At 37.8% G+C, this 23,991-nt stretch overlaps 1 protein-coding gene and 1 long non-coding RNA gene across 2 annotated transcripts in view; both read left to right on the top strand.

Moving 5' to 3' along the window:
* LOC139143045 (uncharacterized) lies at positions 1–13,339 on the top strand. The gene is made up of 4 exons (XR_011554506.1): positions 1–111; positions 400–506; positions 11,614–11,908; positions 13,301–13,339. It is a non-coding gene; the product is annotated as an uncharacterized lncRNA (long non-coding RNA).
* A 1,516-nt stretch (positions 13,340–14,855) lies between these two features.
* The window catches only part of LOC139144343 (calcium-activated chloride channel regulator 4-like), a 10,153-nt gene continuing 1,017 nt past the window's right edge, over positions 14,856–23,991 (top strand). The window contains exons 1-6 of the mRNA XM_070715044.1: positions 14,856–15,062; positions 17,247–17,543; positions 21,593–21,830; positions 22,524–22,799; positions 23,243–23,416; positions 23,615–23,839. Of these exons, the coding sequence (XP_070571145.1) occupies positions 14,856–15,062; positions 17,247–17,543; positions 21,593–21,817 (729 nt within the window). The 3' untranslated portion in view covers positions 21,818–21,830; positions 22,524–22,799; positions 23,243–23,416; positions 23,615–23,839. The remainder of the gene's footprint in view (positions 15,063–17,246; positions 17,544–21,592; positions 21,831–22,523; positions 22,800–23,242; positions 23,417–23,614; positions 23,840–23,991) is intronic.

Below are 23,991 nucleotides of genomic sequence, written 5' to 3' on the forward strand. Positions count from 1 at the left end.
ATCACCAAGATATTCTATTGTTATATGATCATAGGGATTGCGAATTTTGGACCAAACTCTTCATTACTGCAAGTGGATGGCAGAATCGATGACGTCATACGTTGATCAAAGGTGATATCTTGTAAACCACTAATGTTTTAAGACTATTGATCAGTTTGAGTGCGCACGCGTAAGTACTACTCTTTGTTGACTCCCCCTAACATATATAAGGTAGTAACCTGCAAACTTGATGCCATTTAGACCCGAATCATTCTACTCTTATCAAGTTACTCAGAGAGAGACAAACCCTGAGCCCAGAGTCTCTTCGAGACATAGCTAGAGTCGTGATGGGAAATACGAAGTATTTACTTGTCACCATCGGTAATGTGTTCCTCTGTCTGTACTCAATATCCATTGTAGACTGCAATCGCAATCCAGTGCGGCTCATCAACCATGGCTACGGCGATGTGTTAATAGCCATACACGAAAGCATCCCGGAGGACCATCTGCTCGTTGACAGATTAAAGGTGAGCGATTGAACTCGCCATTTGAATGGCACTTACATTCTTCGTGCATATTATTGACTTTGACGTTACCCGACCAGCCGTCTGACACTACTGTTACAACCTGCTCCTAAACCATTTCCGACTCAGATTTTAGTTGACTCTATAGAGCTGTTAATACTGGGTTGGTACTTTTGGGTGAGAGAGAGATACATACATACATACATACATACATACATACATACATACATACATACATACATACATACATACATACATACATACATACATACATACATACATACAGACAGACAGACATACAGACAGACAGACAGACAGACAGACAGACAGACAGACAGACAGACAGACAGACTCTGTCCGAAGCCTCCCCTTTGTGAGGGTCCGGGTGACAATGAGCATCATTTTGAGGGGATTCGATAGACTCGTTTTGGCGGAAAAGCGGGTGACATTAATGCGGTCAATCTAAACCTGTAATTGTCATCAATATTTTAATTTTATGCCCCCACGTACATTCCGCATGTATGTTGAATTTCCGTGAGAAGAGATTGCTTATTCGTGCTATTGTAATAAAGGAGCATCAACTTGGGCATTTATGAGACAGCAGTAGCCACAATCGAAAAATGATTTCCCTCCTACACCCCCCGCCTGCACCATTATTGTTCAAAAATCAAGATTTATCTTCAAAAGTCGATCAGAATTTGAACAGGAAAATTTTGTTAATCTAACGGTTTCCAAAGAATGAGAAATTAACGTGGAATCTTATGTTTGTGCATTTCATTAAATGCTCAGCAGTAGCAACTCGCCTCAAAGCATATTATCTAGTTTCCAAATAAATTCTTGAACGAGTATGGATAATACTGTGCAGAAAAAGTCGTTTGTCCATATGAATCCATTTTATTAATGTAACTTTTCATAAAAGTAGCATTTATCTTGAAAATATATGGTAAGGGAGCCTTCAGTAATTACAGGGGGTGGGCCGGGGGAATTTCGCGCACACCTGTACTGTAAAATGTGACCCTCCCCCTATCCTCCTGTCTAAAATGTGACCCTCCCCCTTTCCGACATTCTAAAACTTGACCCTCCCCCCCCCCCACAACCACTGCGGTATTCTCCCCAGAAATAACTAAAACAGTATCAGCTAATTTACATAACAATTGGTTCAATTGTTATGTTAGGGACAAACACGGTCCCTCCACAAAGGTGGAGGGACCGTGGTACAAATTACAGAGGGGGGCTGGTGTTTTTGGAGGGACAGTCGCAATTTATCACGCAAGAATTTTGAAGAGATATGGTATTTCATACATTTGAGGGAGGGTCACCATATTTTGTGCAACTATAAGAAGGCAAGATGTGGTTGATTTAGTGCTTCATCCAAAAATATCAAATCATAATACATGGAGTCTATCAGGCAAATTATTCACAATTTACCCCCACAAAACATGCTATATCTGTATATTATATATGTTTGATAATGTATTTAAATGTACTTTGCTTGAATAGGGAAGTAAAATGTGCATTTGTGTACAAGAAATTGATTTCTGAATTTCATCTAAAAAGTTGGTTCACTATCTATGGTGTCTATGATGAAATTATGAATATTTTTTCCAATACAAAAACAGGTAAATCTTTGCATTTGTGTACTCCTGATTATTGATATTAATGTTCTTGATTAGACTAGAGTGGTTACAAGTCTATGGTTGTGTAAGAAATTTGATTTTGGAATTTCACTGAAATGTTGATTCTCTATGCATAGCGGTCTATGATGAAACTATGAATAATTTTTTTTTTCAGTACAAAATTAGATAAATCTGTGCATTTATGTATGCTTGATTATTCACATTATTGTTCTTGATTAGACTAGAGTGGTTACAAGTCCATGGTTGTGCAAGAAATTTGATTTTGGAATTTCACTGAAATGTCAATTAACTATGCATGGCGGTCTATAATGTGTACGTATTTTGTTGGTGATTTCCTATTCAGGAAATATCACATGGACAATCAAAGTTTTGGCCATAAAATCAGCTTCTGTCAAAAGTGACCCTCCCCCAAGATAGGTTTATAAAAAGTGACCCTCCCCCTTGAACTGTTTTCTAAAAGTGACCCTCCCCCAATTCCCCCGGCCCACCCCCTGTAATTACTGAAGGCTCCCTAAGCGTCATAAGATAAATGAATGTGTCTGTACAGATGTAAAGTATTCTTTAAAGTAAAATAAGGTTATAACAGTTTGCAACTATTTCAAATTAAAAAAGCCATACGCGAACCATATTTATGTAGAAAAAATGCACTGAGTGCTAATTTTACAGACAAAGTTAAACAAAAGTAGTTAAACCATGCTACGTACACAAAAACACGATAAAGAAAATAATTACAAAGCACTACTACCATCCCGCTCGAAAGAAAACTATAGACACACGTTTAATGCATTTTTACAGAGATTTTGGTTTTATTTCAAAATTGGAGTCCGTACCATATGACCTTTACATGAGGAAAAATGTCGAGACAATATTGTATTAAGAAATGCTTAAAATACTAATAAAAATAGACTTTTTGCGAACTACGCGTACTATAGCCACGCAAGGTCAACAGATTATGTTAATTTTTCTCATCTTGTCCGGCGCGCATGCGCATACTTTCCACTGTCCTGTGTGCGTGACGTTAATAATAATGGCTTCTGTAGTGACAAGCGGAAGGCAGAGACGCGTAAAACGTAAGCGTGGTCGTAAGAAGAGAGTAAGTAAGATCATGGAGCTACCAGAACAAAACTCAGATTGTCTGACTTAGGGTCGTACTATAGCAACGTGGCAGAAGATGAGATGTCGGACACGAGTCTTTCTTCCGACGAGGAAGCTGGTTGATTATCAGATTCTCTCCACCGAAGTAAGTTCTCCAACGTGAAAGTCAGCGACAGAGTCTGTCTACCACAGTACGCTCATTCCGATGCGAAGGTCGGCGATAAGTGAACAAATTTGTGAATGAAACTGGTGGACGTGTCAAGCGATGCGTATGCATAAATTTTCATCTTCCAGGGGAAGTTCAACAAGCGCACGGGCCGAATGACGAACTTGAATAGTCACCGCCATGGCTTCCGTGACGCCGCGATGTCGAAATCAATGTGGTCCACTGAGACTCTCGCAAACGTAAAATATCGCAATTCGCCTCCGACGGGCGTAAAAGATACTTCTAAACTGAAGAGAAACGGATTGATAGATCTTGACAACCGTTTACAGTTACGGTAACAAGCTTAGACTCTAATTTGAGAAAAAACAGATTAGCCTTGGCCGGGTTTTTTTTATGTAAATAAACCGCCCTCATTACTCGTACATCTCAACAGTTTGTGTCAGTTTCTCCCGATTTTCTCGCCATTTATGATCTTCGGAAGGGTATTTGATGTAAAATACAAAACATCTAGTCTCCTGCTTGATGCAAGTTCGTGAACATGAATAAAAATCGCCCGGAAAGTCATATCAACGATCGATTTTTGTACGTATAGGGGTGTTTACACAATGCTTTGATTATCTCTCTTCCAATTTTGGCCTGACAAGCGTAACTTCAAAAGAAATTAGGTCGGAGTAGGGTGCACAGATCGGTCTGATTTTTTACCAGGTCACAGTAGCAATAAATATCTGTAAAACTATGTCTCAGATTTTCGGTAATATTTATGGAACAAGAGAAATTCTTGCTGAAGCCACAGAGTAATATCATAGACAGAGTGGCAACACTTGCATGCCTTTTGTTCCATGGTCGTCTCGGTAGACTATTGGCTTTTCATATTAAAATGAGCTTCAAAGGTGTTAAACTTTTTGGAGGCTTGGTTTGTGGTTGATAATTACACGAGATTATGCGAAACATACGACGAGATGGCATCGTACTGCCAGTCGCGTAGCAACCATAGTTACTTTGTGAGCTCTCAGGCCAGAAACACTGCCTCACGCCAATCAAAACATAACACGCCAGCAGTTTCATAAACATGTCCTTTCTTGGCGCACGTGTAAAAGACAGTGTGACTGACCGTAAACCATTGAGTAAAACCAGACAGTACAAAACGGTAAAACCCACTTTCCTGAAGCTCAAAACACTCGCGTTTTCGCCAGCACATCAATTCCGATCAGCACCACACGACAACTACAACACAAGCTTTGTCGAACATACTTTCGCTTAACAATTGGTGAAAATCCGAAAATTACCGAAGGGTGCATGGTCGGCACTCTTCGGAAAAGAGAGCCAAGAGCTTCGTGAGGCGAGGCAAACATGGATTGCTTACGTAACCGCTTCACGCCTTAAACAATAGCTGTTGCCACTCTGTCTGATATTACTCTGTGCTGAAGTGAACGAAACCCGGTAATTTATTCAAAAACCCAGAGTTGTTACTTTCACACCTTATTGTGCTGAAACAAAAGGGAATAGAAAAAAATCTCGGACACCTTTTTTTCCCCCAGAGTACTCAATTGCTGATTTCTGTTCAAAGATCTCAAGTCGCCATAGTCCTTGAACACCTAATTTTTTTTAGGTAAAAAAACTACAAAACGCATATTTTTGAGAGAAATGGACAAAGACACAGTGATTTTGGAAAATAAACATATTTTTCATAATGTTGAGATATAGGGCCAACAGAAAATATATAATGTGTAGGGTCCAAAATCGAAATTTATTGAGAAAAAGTGAGTTTAAAATAAGTATCATCTAACGTGTGTCTCTACCTTAAAGGTAAACAACATTCAGCTTGACTGAAAAAGTACCTCTCATTAAAAATGTATTAAATAAATAATTAAAAATATAATGAACCACCTTTCAGTTTGACTCTAGAGAAAATCACATTTCAAAGTCGATCGTGATGGCGCTTGACAAAAGTGGACATAATCTACTCAGAAAAACACAAACCCAAGCATAGGAAAGAAGCGGGCAGGGACACAGAAAAAATAACAACATGAACATTAATTCAAAAACGTTATGGTTCATGTATTCTGTGATCAACGAATCCCCCACAGCTCTAAGCCTTGGCATCCGATCATTTTATGAGATATTTGGAGCGTTTCCGTGCATATGATTCTAGCCTGCAATTCCACGTAAAAGACGCCCGGGTTAACTGTGGATAGTTTCAGAGAGTCCACAGTTCAGATCACTCGCTGTATACGGTCGGTCTTCCGCAGCACAACGATTCCTGAGGCACGGTCTGGGGATGGGCAGACGCAAACCGCCCTGCCATCGTCGTTCTCTGGAATACATAAATGTAATACAATTATCACATGCACAAGCCAAGTTTGTCGTCTCCGAACAAAAAATACGGGATTTATTCTCTGGGCGTTCCTTACAGACTGCTATCTCACGCGAGAATTCAACATCAGCGGCGGAGCGCCACCAATGGTGCTAACAGTTTCTTTGTTTCGGGCCTCTGGCAATGCTAGTCTGATCAAACCATGTAATTTGCCCATTATAATTGATTTTCGGTGGCCAACTTGATTGCTTGTCGGTTTAAGGTGAAAATACTGAAATTTATCGTTAATTTTCTACGTGACTGGATGCCGTATGTTGTGGGTTCGAACCCCAAATGAAGACACCGTATTTGAAAATATTTGGCAGCCCTTCTTCCTCTGCGGTATTTCCACCACAGTATTACATGGTACCACTTTCTTCCAAAAATATTCTAAGCAAATACCTTGCATCATCCTTGGTTGCACTTGAATCTTTTCCGTCGATAAACTGTTCAAGTTCTTACGCTGTTGGAATGGAAAATCTATCTGTTTTAGAGAAAGGCTTGTCGCTCATCCCAGGCGCAAAGAACATTCTAGTCATCCGCCACCAAAGTCACCAAAGCTGAAGACGACACTACGGTCACGTGACCGGGCACCTTTCCAGATATGGTACAAACCATTTGCCTTGGGAAATAGTTTTTCAAAAAATACTGACGTCACTGTTGTCGATTCAGTAGGGACTAGACGTATCTATTTTCTCGTCACTTGACGTATTCTGGCAAACTGCGACATGGAATGAGCATGTGGCGTGTTACTATCCGGGGTTACTATGCAAGCTATGTAGCGTCGTACCACGTTCGTGTAGATTTTGTTGCTTTACGAATAAAATACTTCAAACGTATTTGCATCGTCTGCTCGTATATTTACGTTACTGGGTTGCCTAAATAGAAGTAAACTTCTTTTAACAACCTTAACGAAAGTTTGACTTTCCCTAGTATCTTACATTCTAACCGAAACCTGCACCGGCGCAACGGACACGAGCATGACCTGTGAACCTCACTGACAGGTACAAATCGGAATTATAATATGTGCATCTTCTCTGACGCGAGTATTTTCACTGCCATTTGATTTACGTAATTCACCACCTAGATACATAACTCATCAACAGGAAACTTGTCGTATAGCAGTTCTATCATGATGCACTGTCGGCCGGGACCGTAATCTTCAGCAGCGTAGACGGCATAAAAAACTGCACCGTATGGGATCGGCCGTGAACGTTGACAGGTGTCGGTAGCAAAACGTATTTTCATCGCGTTCGTTTGTATGTTTGGGTACAACTGTACTTGTATCTAAGTGAAATGTTCATAATTGTCAGTGACGTTCGGAGTGTCATAAGTCCAATTCGCTCAGCTGTTTTATGTGTATGAACATACAACCGAAGGTCACGCGTACACGTAGCTGTAAGTAGTTCGGTTGAAGTGAAAATATAATTCGTATTTTACTATGTTAAAATACGGGTTCACATCAGTACCCTCTAAACAATAGCAGAATGGCAATACAGGCATAGCATGTGTGATAATTAGATATTATTCCCTATTATTTTTCTTCGTTCAGCGAAGGAAAATACGAGTGACGTAATGACCGTGTCACCACAAGTCGAAGACGAGTGGTGACATGGTCATTACGTCATTCGTATTTTCCAAGCTGGACAAAGAAAAATATTAGGAATAATATACTTGTTACATGCACAAGCCAAGAATTCGTTACTTTTTGCGAAGTAAAAGAAGTTTTCCGTAACAATTCCGCGTTTACACTGTTTAACTACTTTAGGAATAATATCAATACGCCATGCGCAAGTTGTCAATCATTTCCAGTCGTCCGTCGCGTGCAGTGAGCGAGGAACACAGGGAGTCAACGTTCGTGTATGGAGCAAATGCTAGATGACCTCTCGGTCTACACGTACCTTCCGCTACGTTATACACTATTTCAAAGATAGCATAGGCCTAGAAATTTACCTCAGACGAAGATACGCTATTTTTCGGGATCAAAAATCGACTGAATCTCGACGGCGCGAAAACAGTGTAACGTCGCGCCTGACCCTGGCTGCAATGCTTAAAGGTATACAGTCATCTGTAATCTAAATATGCCCATATATTGTCAAAGGGGCGTTCCTTGGTATTTAAAATGCCCATTTGAGGGCGCTGTTTTTAAAAAGCGGCCAGCCGCTTAAAATCTGTGATTGGTTAGATTTCTCTTTCCATGGTAACTGTGGCAAAATTGGACAGGTGACAGTATACCTCTAAGCTTACGGAACCCACGGTAACGCGACCACCTTCGAGTTCGTTGTTTCCGCAAAGTATTCACGTAATTCCCTAGAAATATACAGGAGGTATACTCTCGTGTTCACATTGTTCGGATTATTATAGCCGTACTCTATGAAATATCGACATGACTTTTTGAGGCCTTGACACCGCACTCGACCCCTTGTTGCAGTGGGAAAAAACCGTATGTCTACCACATGAAAGCAAACAGTGCGTCGAAAGTTCAGACATCGGCGGGGTCTATATGAATACAAACTCCCATATTGGAGAAAAAACTAAAACACAAGGACTAAAAAAATTGCCTAGTGGATGTATTTTGTCAGACTCTAATAATCATAACTAATTTATACGATGTTTTCACGCCGGATACATTTTGATCGTGGGGGAAATACCGGCCGCCATGTTGTTGTTCACATTGACGAGCACACAGAAGATCGACGCAAAAACAGGTCCGACGCTCCGACAAACAAACCCACATGTGTACTAACGCCTATGAAAATACGCGTACGTTTGCGCACATGGCTTTGCTTGTACCGTGGTCGATTCGAATTCCGGGTTTGGCCTAATATACGCGGGTTATCGTGATGTAGAACGCATCAACTTATGTAACTTTTGGCGAGAGTTGGCTTGTTTCAAAATGGCGGTGCACAGTGATTAGGGAGGCCGGCTTTAAAAGTGATCGAAAATAATCATTTCGAAGCAAATTGACTGATAGCAATGTATTGCTATACCTGTATTACATTCCTGAGATCCATAAGATTCCTCATAAACAATGCTTTATAGCAGGTGCCAGCATAGACCCTATGGTACAACCTAAGGTTTATCACATTTAACTGTCATTTTAGGTAACATTAAACGTGGTCTTACACGTTATTGTAATACAGTTTGTGAGACAAGTGGATTAAATCAGATGTGAATACTAAAATATTCGAAAGAATTATTGTATACTTTGCAACCTATTAATACAGTTCCATCCGTACATTTGATTTTTCCACCTCGTACACTAAAATCCCCCATGATGAACTGAACTGCAGAATATCATTGCTGATTAAACAAGCCTTCTTTCACAAGAAAAGCAATCGTGCGTACCAATACATTGTCATCGCACGCAATTGGGGATATTTGAGTAATAATACTGATGTTTAAATGATAAATACAACGATGAGGAAGATATTTAGATGCTGCATTTTCTCATTGACAGCATATTCATAAAATCTGCTGGCATGATCTTTAGATAAGTTGTGGGCATTCCAATTGGAACACTGTGCACCACTTATTACTGATTTGTTTTTATATTCATATGAAGCCGAATTTAGGCAATCTTTAAATAAATCTCAATGTAAGAGATTTTAAAGCATCTTAACAACATGCATAGATACATTGATGATCTTTTCGGTGACTAAAGATATCATATGGGAACCAATTTTATAAGTTTAAACTGATTGACTGGTGTCTAGATTTGGTATGAACACCGCGTGGACTATTAATAGTGATGCGTCACTGGGCCTAACACCCTGGTATTAACCTTTGAATCGCATATCGTGACGGGCATGGCGAACTGATGACGAACAAAATTTTGGACTCCAAATGAATGCGGAATTATGGTATGCGATTCTTTTCGTGTCAGCTTCTGCATCAAAAAGGACATATTTCCCAGATCCATTATTAACAATGGCCTGTTCTTTGCCGTGTGTGATATTTATTGTCTGTTGTCTTGTTCAAGTCGAGGCCACGGTCATCTTCACATAAATATGCCGTCTTCTTAGTACATAAAGGCCGAGTATAACCATGTTTATCATGTCGTTTTATTCATTCAATTTATTCATCATCCGTTCAATGTGTCAGACAAACATACAAAAAGCTTTTCGAAACGTAGTTTGAAACACATGCCGTTAAACCATAGCTCGGAAATTGAGGAGATAACTCCAGGATGGATTGTTTGTATCAAACTCTAACGAATATCACGCACCTTTGCAATAAACGTTTAAGTGTTGCTCATACTTTGTGAACATAAAATATATTTTTCTTCACAATCCAGATCAAAAATTCAAGATCAAGCAAATGCCATAAATATAGATGCACTTCACATATAACATTACAAATACCTAAAATTTAAATCGGCAGATATTCCATATATTAACCCGATGAAAAAATGAAATATTAATTTGTTATAAAGACATAGGCCTAAGTGTAACAAGTCATCGTTGATGACACAGTCCCCGCTTGTCCATTTTGTTATAATCTTTGGTGTCTAGGTAGCTGTGGTCTAGGTAGCTGTAGAATGACATTGATGCAACGGGTGCATCAGGCCTGTGACTTGCATAATAAAGTAATCTGAGGAACGTTCAATAAAATTGACCCATCTCTGCCGTAATGACCATTGAAGGAACTTTTGATTACATCACACATAATAATGCCCTCACTGCCTCTATTGTCATGATGGCACATACTATACACATGGTTTGGTGGAATTTTAGAAATGGTATGGGATCGGGTATGTTGTTGTAATCAGCCATTTCGGATCATATAATGAAACAAATTAATGTGCACAAGAATGCAGCCATATCACGTTTAAACAAAATCAGTCCATCGAAGGACAGTGACCTATGTTTATGTTTCAAAGACATAAAAATCACACCAAAATTGAAATCAAATGGCTGTCTATTGACCATATGGATCATAGCACAAAATTAGTAGACATGCATATGTATGCCATAGTACTTTATCTTTGTACCAAGTCTCAACAACATTGGATAAGGAATATTTGCATATGATTAAGCCTCAAAGACATGAAGAAATCCAAAAATGACCATCTGGCAGCGATATTGGGGGAAAATGACAATCTGGCAACCATATTGGAACATGTCACGAAGTACATTGACATGTATATGTATGCCATAGTGCATGATCTTTGTGCCAAGTTTGGACAACATCGGTGTAATGACCTTTGAATTAAGCTTCAAAGACATGCAAAATTCCAACAAAATGGCAGTTCTGCAGCCATATTGGCTCCTATCGCAAGTTTAATTGATACATGCATATGTATGCCATAGTGCTTTGCCTTTGTGCCATGTTTGAACAAAATCGGTTCAAGGATGTTTGAGTTATGGTTCAAAGACATGAAAAAATCGCAACAAAATGGCCGCCTCACGCCCATATTGGATCGTATCGCAATATAATTCATCATGCATATGTAGGCCATAGTGTTAGGCCTTTGTGCCAAGTTTGAACAGAATCGGTTCAAGGATGTTTGAGTTATGGTTCAAAGACATGAAAAATCGCAAAATATGGCTACCTTGCGGCCATATTGAATCGTATCGCAAAATAAATCGATGTGCATCTGAAGGTCATAGTGCTATGCCTTTGTGCCAAGTTTGAACAAAATTGGTTCAGCAGTGTCTGAATAACGGCTGAGGACGGACGCACGGACGGACGCACGGACGCACGGACGGACGGGACCCAATCTATAAGACCTCGCCGGACTTCGTCAGCGGGGACTAAAAAGTTACTTTGTTCAGCAAGTTTCAATATAATTCGGCAAAGGTAAACTGCGAGGCGCATTTTGCCTTGACGTACTAATCTCTTTTCTCTCTTATTCAGAATATCTTCACGAAAGCGTCAGGTCATTTGCATATCGCCACCCACCAGTGGACCTACTTCCAAAATGTCACCATCCTCATTCCTAAGACCTGGAGCGACAACTTGACAGAGGCGAACGCTACGACAGAGCGATTCGACATCGCCAACTTCGTCGTCGATCAGCCGAATCCTGAGTACGGGGACAATCCGTACACGCGCCAAACACACGGTTGCGGTGAACCCGGTGATTTTGTCCACTTTACTAAACGATGGGTGGTAAACAAAGAGTTTAGCTGGTATTACTGGGGAGACCCAGGTGAACAATTTCTGTTTTCTTTGATCATTTCGCATAACGTTATGCAAAGAACTTAAACGACAATAAATAACTATGCGTATTCATAGTGCGGTATCCATGTCATATGGCGTACGGCAATGCACAGAGAAACAAGAAAGTTTCTCTGTGGGCAATGGGACCAACTCTTTTGAGGTTCAAGATACGTTTGTTTTTTGGTTTGTTTTGAATTATACCTTACCTCAACCCATGTCGTTTTATGTATAATCTATTGTGTAACGAATACGTCCATAGCTGTATAAGGACTCTTTTGTTCCTTTGAATCCTCCATGATCCCTAATTAGCTATGTTCTTACAGTGTAAAATGTTTAATTCCCCCAGTTGTGAGAGTAGTGTACGGGTTGGCGGGAGAGAAAATACGATGTAAAAATTTAATTATTTGTTTGATAGGATTTGTGATGAGTATCTAGAAACCTAGATCAGAGGCAAATGATAAATTATGTTTTAAATTGCACTACGCCCAAACATTAAACACAAATGATCGCGCATACAAAAGCTAGACTGAACTTCTATCGGGAAACATGTTTATCATACAAGCATTGTCATAACTCAGAGGCTGCTGTTTCTTCATTATGCAAATATTTTATTTCGTATTAAATGTATTAGTAATGGGATGAAACAGTATTTGAGCTATATCAATCTTCTTTCTCTCTATATTTTTTCTTTAAATGACAGTTCTGCACTGATTTTATGAATTCTTATATCATACCAGTGTATTGATGGCGCAAATACTGCCATCTGATTGTTTGAGACGTAAAAATGACCGTGCTACATTCGCAATACAGCACGGTTTACAACAGTCACGGGAACTCAGCTGGAGAGAAATTTCCACTTTGAATTTCCATACTACAACTTCGATTTAATATGATATAAAGGCAATAAACCGCCTCAGCGACGGGTATACCTGTCGATTTGACAAATTCACTCCATAGTGCACTTGCTATCGCTCGTGCACATATGTCGTGACGACTCAAAATCTTGTGGTACACTGTCGCTCTGTGTAGTTTATTGCTTAACCGTTTCATTAAGTATTTATGTTGTATAAATTTGCACCCAATACTTTTTTTACTATATCAATTTATTCACACATTAATGCAGGCTATATAAATTATAAGCATCAGTAGGTTATACAAATGAATGATATAACTGCTATTATAATTTTACACTATTCATAATTCTAAATTGCACGCCATGCATAATCTCTTAGACTCGCGTTGAAACGATATTTGAATATGATAATGGCTTATCAGTGACCCTAGCTGGATGAGATTATTTTGGTAAGTACAGAGAAAAGGTGCAAACAATGTATGCTCATTTTGCAGAAATTTCATGATATGTGTATGTGTTCTTTTGTAGGTAAAGTAACAGTTCACGAATGGGCGCATTTACGATGGGTGTCTTTGACGAGTATCCCATGATGATGATGAACACTTTTATTATGACCAGAATGGCCGAGTGGAACCAACCAGGTGCTCGGAATCCCTCGTCGGGGAGTCCAGGGATATCCATAACAACTATGTCCGATGCAACACGGACCCGGACTCTGGAGTGATGCCGGGACCCGGATGTAGATTTTTCCCTGATCTTACGGGAAACGATGCGCCGGCGTCATTCATGTATGCAAACTACTTGGACTCGGTTAGTATTTAAGTAAAGTATACCGAGACAGTTCATGATCAAACCAATCTTTTAGCAAGTTCCCTATGGAAGCAAAATCTATTTCATTATATTCATTTTAGAGTAAACATTACATTTTGTAAGCGCAATGTTGACATTAAAAATAATGCCCGTTTTAGATATATTTTACCCTGTTCGTCAGGTTTCAACTTTTTACTGATCAACCTAACAAATATCACGTCCTGAGGGATCTCAAACTAGAGTATGGCGTAGTGAATCTCTGGACATATTTCTGACGTCACGGTAAACTTGAATACATTCATTTAAAAACATTTTGATAACTCTCAATTTACATCACTTTGTTGTCATAGTAATCACAATCATCATGATTTCACGTATTTAACGAAAGGAGTGGCGATTTTTGAATTTTAAGCATTTCTATAAATTTGCGGCACGTTGCCAGTATACCCGATGGGACAAATAAAATTTAGAAGACTAAAATTTCCGTTGTGTTCTAGGTGATTCATTTCTGTCACAGCACTGACGAGAACACAGCTGGCCCGGCAAAACACAACCGATTGGCCAGAATAAAACACAACAAACAGTGCTTTTATCAGAGCATTTGGGATGTCATGTTAAAACACGATGATTTCCAAGATGGGGAAACTCCCTTCCGAGATCCACTTGACACCACACCAAACTTCCTAGTGGTGCAGGAAGTGGATTTGAGAATAGTTCTGGTTCTCGATAATTCTAACAGCATGGACAGGGTGAGTATAATTCAGGGTGTCTTCAAGATCAAGATCTGTTCGCGCTTGCCTGCGAGTGTTTATTTGCATGGCTGGGTTTCATCCCGGGAGAGGTGGCCTAAGTGTGCCACCCTGGTAGAAAACATCTACCCATGTGTATATTCATAAATATGCCCCATTGTTAAGGATTTGCTTGACCAAATTTGGGAATTTTTCACCTTTAGTCTGTTGCATGTGAAAGTTTTCCTAACACACAGTACATTTGCTTTGTTATCGACACATGCTCAGGGTTTTTTTTCGGATGAAAAATCGACCCATGTTTTATATATTTTCTTTAATGTGACCAATTTCGTCGGCACATACCCATCTTTCTATCGGAGTATCCCCGGCATTCCATGTGCAAGTGTATTTTTGTTTCAAATTTCAATTTTCATAAGTTTACGTAAATGCAGTCGGTCTGCACCATTTCTAACACTTGTTCGTGCAAATTGCGAGTATAATTTTTGATGACTTGTACATTTTACGCAGAACAACCGATTGATTTGATGTTACAAGCTAGCACGAAATATATCGGCTACACCGTGCCAAACGACACATGGATTGGCATTGTAGAGTTCAACAATAGAGGAAACATTCTTTCATATCTAGTGCAAGTGGGCAGTTTGGACAATCGAAAAGAACTGATAGACTTGCTCCCCAGCAATACTCGTAGTGGTACTTGCATCGGATGTGGCCTTGAGGAAGGCATTGAGGTAGGTCAACTTCTACTACTGTAAAACAGTAAATTGAATTACTGGCTTTTACAGTATGAACTCATAACACTCGAACAGTATTTAATGCGGAATATCTTCTTCGTTTTGGTTAAAGTTCCCCGTAACATTAATACTATTTAATATCTTTTTAACATTTTGTACAAATCTACCCTCTTCGAAGTATATTAACATTATTAATTAGGGGTTATTACACGACGTTTGGGCGATACCGCGTCGTATTCGAGTGATGTGTCCGTATTTTGACGAGTTGCGCCAGCAACGAGTCAAAATACGGACACATCACGAGAATACGACGCGGTATCGCCCTAACTTCGTGTAATAACCCCTTTATCATACATGCATGCTTGGGTTATGACTGTTTTCCTACAGACGCTCCGAAATTAGCGACGGAATCAACTTGAAATCAACCTTGCTTCCTCCAGGCTGTACTTATAAAAAGTTGGTTGCGAAGGAGTGATGACAACCGTATCACTTCTTGATATTATTCCGCTATTGGGCCATTCCACTTCAAAGGAGGGTTGTGGAGCACTTTTAAAGCGAACAATTTAAATATTACGATGTCGACACAGGTTTTCACAATTTGAAGAAAATTTATTTTTAGTTTAAAATGACGGTGGATGTAGAACATAGGCGAAGGTTTGTAAAATGGGTGTTTTTTTCGTGTTTTGATACGTAACCTCATCAAACTCTATCGAGTATGAACAGCTGAGAGCACAGAGCAAGCAGCTCTGCGACATCTATGAATGCACATACAGTGGATATAATGTAATACCCATACCAGTCAGTTTATCTCGAAGAATTATACATGTTCCCAGACGTCAAATATGCCGAATTTACAACCTCAGTAAGCGGATTAGTGAAAACATGAAGTGAGTACACTGTAAGCTGTAGTGTCGTAACTTGTTCGTGATTTTGTTGCTGTACGAATAAAACATTTCAAAGGTATTTCCGTCGTCTGCTCGTATATTTTCGTTCCTGGCTTGCCTAAATAGAACTAAACTTCCTTTAACAACCTAAGCGAAAGTTTCACTTTCCCTAGATGGTACACTTTTATCTGAAACCCGCACCGCATCCTGTGCACAGACAGGTACAAATCGGAAATATCATGTGCACCTTCAACCTTGTCTGTCACGATTATGTTCAGTGCGGTTGGATTTTCGTGGCTCATTTATGACTGTAAACGATGTAAATTAATTCACCGCCCAGATACTTTAAGCTCATCAACAGGAAACTTGTCGTAAAGCGATTCTATCATGATGCTCTGTCAACCGATATCTTTACGTGTAATGATACTTCCATGGTGTAAATATTCAGCAGCGTAGACGACACGAAAACACTGCACCGTGCACCGCCACGGGACCGGCCGTGAAGTGACAGGTGTCGGCAAATTATACAAATTTTCAATACGTTTGTTTGTATGTTTTTGGTACAACTGTACTTGTGCCTAAGTGCAATGCCCATGAAGTGACTGCAAACAACATAATTTTGACCATAATCATAATGACGTTTCGGATTGTCATTTGTCTTATTCGCTCAGCTGTTTTATATGTACATAAACCAACGAAGGTCATGCATACAGCGAAGGTCACGCGTACGCGTCGCTGTAAGTAGTTCGGTTACAGTGAAAATATAATTCGTATTTTCACTAGTTAAAATATGGGCTCATATCAGTACCGTCTGAACAATAGAAGAATGGCAATACAGGCATAGCATGTATGATAATGTAGCATCTTACTTATTTTTATACGACTAACAACACATAATCAAAAAGTCAATCGAGAAGATAAATTAATAGTCAGTAAAAACCCTGAAAAGTTATAAAACCGAAATCTTAGAATGCTCTACCATTTGTTACTTGTGTGAGGTTACATCAACAGAATCCTATCGTGCCAGGATAGTACTTAACCCTTGATGTTCATCCACTTACCCTAACCATTGTTCTAGCTCCAAGGTGGACTAAAATGTCCGGAGGCCGTTTTGATAGCAACTACTGTGTAATTTTCCGTCATGATGCACATGACCAAACACTTCCAACGCTTCACACTTATAGAAATTTGCGACATAAGTGACATAACAGCTAAAGATTTGAAATCCAACAAAGACAACTTGACAGATTTACCTTGTTCAGAAATTAGAGAATATTTCTCACGACTTATAACTTAGGTCTTGGAACACGGGGGGAGCACTGCAGCTGGCGGGATACTATTCCTTGTCACCGATGGACGTGAAAATCGATCCCCGTATATAAGAGACGTTATCGATGAACTGGTCGAGAAAGAGGTTGTCGTGGATACACTGGCTCTGAGTGACGAAGCTGACGATGGATTGGCCGATTTGTCTGACCAGACGGGTGGCAATGCGTACTGGTATTCGGAAAGCCCTTATTCGACGGCCTTACACGATGCTTACACGGACACCGTTCTCAGCCGTACCGGTGCTAACGTCAACACCCCAGTACAGGTGAGTAAAACAACAGTGTCAGTTTCTAGTCGGGTTGCATTTACAAATACAGGGTTGAGAGGGACTGGAGAAATTCAGGGAGGTTGAAATTTCGACGCTTCTAGTGGGGACTTGTACATTTTGCTCCGAGAGATCTTAAAATATTATAATCCCTTACAAAATAGTATGCAGTGAATGAAATTATCGCATTGTAGTCGTACAACAAACCAAATAAAAAGTTTGAACAGTTGAGAATCTTGATTTTGCCATTGGTACATCCAAGTTTCAGAGGTTAAAACCTTTATTTGATGAGATGTTTTAATCTTAAGGTATTGTCAAATTTTTACAACTTTTAAGTGGCATCTATATCGCATATTTCCTGTACTTTATAAATATATTTTTCGGTAGGTCACCGTGCTCTGTTTTTCACTATTTGGCAAAATGTTGCTAGGAATTCACAGATTGCATACTCTCTCATAATGGTCTTTTGTTTGCTCTTAAGCCAGTACTAATTACACGATCAGACTTGGATTAACCAAGTCGGTCACTAAATCCAAAACAGTCTACTGGTGCATTTGAAAATTGATTAATGTCAGAACTTGCCATAGGAATGCATGTACGTAGCGTCCAACCAATTTATTGAAAATTGAAAATTGAAATCACCTTCAAAATGCTATTTTCATTTTAATGAAATAACAACCTATTTTTAATATTCGTTTTTTTCAGACAAAATTTTTATTTTACGGATTTTTGATACAGTTTTCGAGGCCAAACAATTCCCAAAAATATTAAAATGCATTTTAGCACAAAAAGCGTTACTTAAATGATTGAAATAGAATTTTATTTTTCATATTCATCTTAATTGAAAATACTAATTGACAGACCAATTTTAATAAAGCTTGTATTATTACGTTATTAATGAAACGTAACTCTGTTTCGCCTTGTTCATATTCTGAATCCGAAATGCAATTATCAGTGAAAACAAAATAAAATTTAATCTATTAATTCTATTGTATTTCTTAAATTTCAAAATCACGTGTTCTGGATTATTTTAAGGAAAGTTGTTGTTGTCATATTATAATTTGAATCCTAAAATGATGTTTTCATTTTCAACAAACAAAAAAAATCATTACCAGTATCAAATATTACCTAATCTTAAAATAAAAAATAGTACTATTTTCAAGATTCGTAAAATTTATTACGGGGCATTGTGCGTATTTGATGAAGAACAAAATGAAGAGAACGGAAACACTTTGAAATAAAATCATGTCTTACCGATTTAAGAGGAATTTGCAATTTTACTTTGGTGCATGCGATTAGAAATTGGAAATTGAAAATTGTAAGTTTCAACCTTTTTCATTTTTTTGAAAATGGTCGAAAGACGACTCTCTTGAATTTCTTTGCTGTTCCCGGCCCTCTACCGGCGAATGGGCGAGCAGTATCAATGCGTACGAGACTTTTGGTTTCCTCAACGCATACTTGTTACCCGCGCTACTGCATGTAGGGCCTACTGCGGAAGAATGCGTGTACGTAGCGTCCAACCAATTTATTGAAAATTGAAAATTGAAATCACCTTAAAAATGCTATTTTCATTTTAATGATGAAAAATGAAATTCTATTTCAATCATTTAAATAACGCGTTTTGTGCTAAAATGCATTTTAATATTTTTGAGAAATGATTGGCCGCAAAAACTGTGCCAAAAAATCGGCAAAATAAAAATTTTGTCTGCAAAAACGAATATTAAAATTGGTTGTTATTTCATTAAAATGGAAATTGCATTTTGAAGGTTATTTCAATTTTCAATTTGCAATAAATTGGTTGGACGCTACATACACGCATTCATAGCAATATACCTCTACGATATGACAACCGAGGAGGCTAATGAAATCACTTTTAATAGTTTTATTTCAACTTTGATTTTGACTTTGGATTTCCATTGCTTTTGATTTTCATTTTCATTTCGAGTTTGGTTTTGATTTTGATTTTATCTCTCGAATGAAAATTGACTTTAGTTTTCCTTTACATTTTGATTTTTGTTTTAAAGTAAGAATCATTTTCATTCTTGAAAATAAAATTAATTTTCATTTCAAATTTGATTTCGCTTTTGATTTTATCTCTCGAAATAACCTTGACTTTAGATTTCCTGAACGTTTTGATTTTTCATTTTCATTCTTAAGCATGAAATGAATTGTCATTTCGAGTTTGATTTGAAAATTAATTTCATATTTAAGAATTAAAGTGAAAAATCAAAACGTAAAGGAAATCTGATGTCAATTTTCATTCGAGAGAAAAAAAAAATTAAACTCGAAATGACAAATTATTTCATATTTAAGAATTAAAGTGAAAAAGCAAAACGTAAAGGAAATCAAAAGTCATGTTTAATTGGAGCGATAAAATCAAAAGCGAAGTCAAATTCGAAATGAAAATTAATTCATTTTCAAGAATGAAAAGATTATTACTTGAAACCGAAAATCAAAATGTAAAGGAAATCTAAAGTCAATGTTCATTCTAGAGAACAAATCAAAAGCAAAACCAAACTCGAACTTAAAATGAAAATTAAAATGTAAAGGAAATCTAAAGTCAATTTTCATTCGAAAGATAAAATCAAAAGCAAAATCAAACTCGAAATGAAAATTAAATTTCATTTTCAAGAATGAAAATGAAAAATCAAAATGTAAGGGAAATCTAAAGTCAATTTTCATTCGAGAGAAAAAATCAAAATCAAAATCAAACTCGAAATGAAAAATTGTTTTATTATTAAGTATGAAAATGATTCTTCCTGTAAAACAAAAATCAAAATGTTAAAGAAATCTAAAGTCAATTTTCACTCGAGAGATAAAATCAAACTCGGAATGTAAATTAATTTCATTTTGAAGAATAAAAATGATTTTTACTTTAAAAACGAAAATCAGAACGTAAAAGAAATCTAAAGTCAATTTTCATTCGAGAGATAAAATCAAAAGCAAAATTAAACTCGAAATGACAATTAATTTCATCTTTAAGAATGACAATGAAAATCAACACGTAAAGGAAATCCAAAGTGAAGTTTAATTCGAGAGATAAAATCAAAATCGAAATCAAATTTGAAATGAAATATAATTAATTTTCAAGAATAAAAATGATTATTACTTTAAAACGAAAATCAAAATGTAAAGGTAATCTAAAGTCAAATTTCAAAATCAAAAGCAAACTTAACTCGAAATTAAAATGAAAATCCAATTGAAAAGGAAATCTAAAGTCAAAATCAAAGTTGAAATAAAACTATTAAAAGTGATTTCATGAGCCTCCTCAGTTGCCGTACTACAAACTGCTGAAAGCAATCTGCAACCATTACAGGATGCATTCCTCATGAAAAGGTAGTATATAACATTGGTGGGCAGAAGTGCGCAATACATTATGTTTATTTTTCCGTCTCTAATAAATATTTTGCTGTATATTGGTTTTTCTTTTGTGGGGACTTGAAAACTTAAGGGGGATTTAATTTTTTTTTATTGATTGAAAATCTGAAAAAGTAAGATTTCAATCACGATTTCTCTAGACAATCCCCATTATTTGTGAATGCAACCTACGTAATAAGTTTGTTGTAGGAATTCATCGCCAAATGTTCTGGCTAACACTCTTTACTTAACCACAGGCTATCGTCCTTGCATGAAGTGAAATTGTGCAACATTTTATCTGTCACTTGCCTTGCAAAACGGGCGATACGTAATGCGGAAACGTCGAGCATCATGTTCCTGCATAAAATATAGAGATCTTTAGACCACCGATCAATGCAATATTAAATGCTGAAACCTTTCTCCCAATTGCTCGAAATTTATATGAAAGGTGTTCTATTTTTCTGGTTGAAATTTGTTTGTATTCGTTCGTAAACTATTCCGAATGTGACCTTGTTCGACAAGGACACAGTGTCAATTTCGAGATTTCAATAAGTAAGCGTCTGTCTTTTCTCTTTGCAAATTTTTCTGATTTTTCTTCAAAATGTATACTCACTTCTAGCTTGTAAGACAAAGAACAGTCTTTCAACAAATCAAGTTATTTACACGCTATTGTCGGTTCTCACCAAATACAGCTTGCTAGCTACAAAACAACAATCGGCAGCGGAGATGACTATCATAATCACGTGATCATTGACTCTTCCATTGGTCGACACACCGTCTTTTTCATATTCTGGGACTTGAAGAGAAATCAGCGAGTTGACGTCACAATTACATCTCCCCATGGCACTATTATCGACGAAAATTCGGACAATTATCTTGTTGATACGGGTACCACACAGCATCGTCATCATAATTGAAGGAATCGCCGAGGTAGAAAATTAAGTTCTCGCGACAGCATATAGTTGTTGTTTTCTCAATGTTATTTCGAATATTATTTATTGATTTTTGTTTTTGTTTTATTACTTTGCTATTGTTTCTGTTGCAAATATTACCTGTCGAACAATATACTATTGTCTATTGTTGCATCACTACACAATGTCTGTGCAGTAAAGTCTGGTAAATTAATGTAGCAAAATGTATGAAGCACGAGTTCCTGGAGCGAACCTATTTATCGAACACGTTGCCGTAACGTAAACATTCTATCGTTTACTAACAATATCTATGAAACCAATTCAAGAAGACATATGGTCATAAACATTCTCATTAACCAATATCTTACAAGTACTTCTGTCAGTTTGCTTGCTGACAGTACAGATATGTCAAATTTAGTAGTTCTTCAGGAAATGAATACCAATTTGATAGTAATATAAACACTAAGAAAGTCGTTTCATTGCATTCAATCTTCTTCTAAAAATAGTATTTATTTGATCATGAATCTTTCTAAAGATGTAATATCATTGATGGAGCTTTAAGTTGCAAGATTTCAAGATAACATGATTTACTGTATCGAGATTTATCTCTTCACTATTACAAATCATTATTTATTTCTAGTATCGTGTCAGTAAAACCATTCTTTACCACGAGTCTTTTGCGAATCAGTACAACTTTACTTTCTTCTCGCAGCCAGGGCACTGGTTGTACCACATCAGAAACACTGACTCGCGAGATCAGGTGGTGGAAATATCGATAGAATCGAAGTCGGCCAGTTCGACTTCAGGCCCACTGAGATTGTCGTCAAGCAGCAGTTCTAGTCTAATCACGGAATCCCCGCCAATGACGTAATATACGCTGACCTCTCCCAAGGCTACCAACAGGTCAACAATGCCAAGGTCACGGCCATAGTTGAAAGGCCAAGTCCGTACGATGCCATTGAGCTGCCCCTTCTAGACAATGGTGGTGGTAGGTACTTTGTCTCTCATACTATTGTTCGCAATAAGCCGAACCGACTTTTATTGAAAATCTGAAAATGGATTATGTTATTTTACACGTAGAAACTTGATTAGTTTTATGACGTTGTATCCAAAAAAATGAGCAACACAGATTACACAATTAACAAGTCGATTCTTACGAAAGATGTGACAAATGTTGTTACAGCCAGATTAGCACTTAAATTATGTTATCTACATGTATGCCTTTCATTGTTTGTCATTACTCGAAAAGAAATAGTTACGTCAACGGTATTGCTAGCTATGTCATTCCTTGTTGATTGCAAACATATCTGTGTCGGTTTCTTGTCACTGGATGCCAAGAAACAAATTAGGCCGACTCTTTTACCTTGTGATACTTATTTATCAATTATCCCTTGTCAAATTCAAATTCTCCACATGTATTGTACACTGAAGGAGCTGATACCACAAAAGATGATGGCATCTACTCTGCCTATTTCCTCGACTTTGTGGACGCAAATTGCCAGAGGTCTTGTCGCTATGGGATACAAGTCATGGCAAATGATGAGGACGGCAGGGCCATTGTCTTCGGCGCGGCTACCAATTCCGCGTCAAAGCCAATCTATTACTGTGAGTAACAACTATTTATTTTCAAACTGTCTGCTCGTAGAAAACAATGGCCGATAGACAACGTTGATTAAAATATATTAATTTTGCAATCTGCAGATTATTCAACCTGGTTCGTCTTTTAGTTGGTAGTTCATTCATGACAGGATATTTCTTCATAACAACTTTAATGAAACTAATTCTCTTACATTTTAATTCCAGCAATAATCCCCGAGAAGGGCGATCCACAACCCGTTGGAGATTTTGACCGCGTAGCTTCAGGTGGGTCTTTCCAAGTTGACAATTCCGTCGAAATACCGAGCGAGGACGACGACTTCTATCCCCCGTCAAGAATCGTGGATCTGGAAAGTCCAAGTTCTGACTACGAGAATCAAACAATCACCCTCGAGTGGACAGCTGTGGGAGATGATTTCGACCAAGGGATAGGTTTGTATACACGTTTTTTTTATTGTTTTTGTTTTTTTTCATTATTCACTTTCATTGCAAAAGCTGAATGGTTACGTATACACCATTCTATGAAGAACATTTGCATCTTGTACGTGACGATGCCTATATAAACCCCAAAACATACTTGACCT

This window comes from Ptychodera flava, chromosome 11 (genome assembly GCF_041260155.1).
Source record: "Ptychodera flava strain L36383 chromosome 11, AS_Pfla_20210202, whole genome shotgun sequence".
NCBI classification, from domain to species: domain Eukaryota; kingdom Metazoa; phylum Hemichordata; class Enteropneusta; family Ptychoderidae; genus Ptychodera; species Ptychodera flava.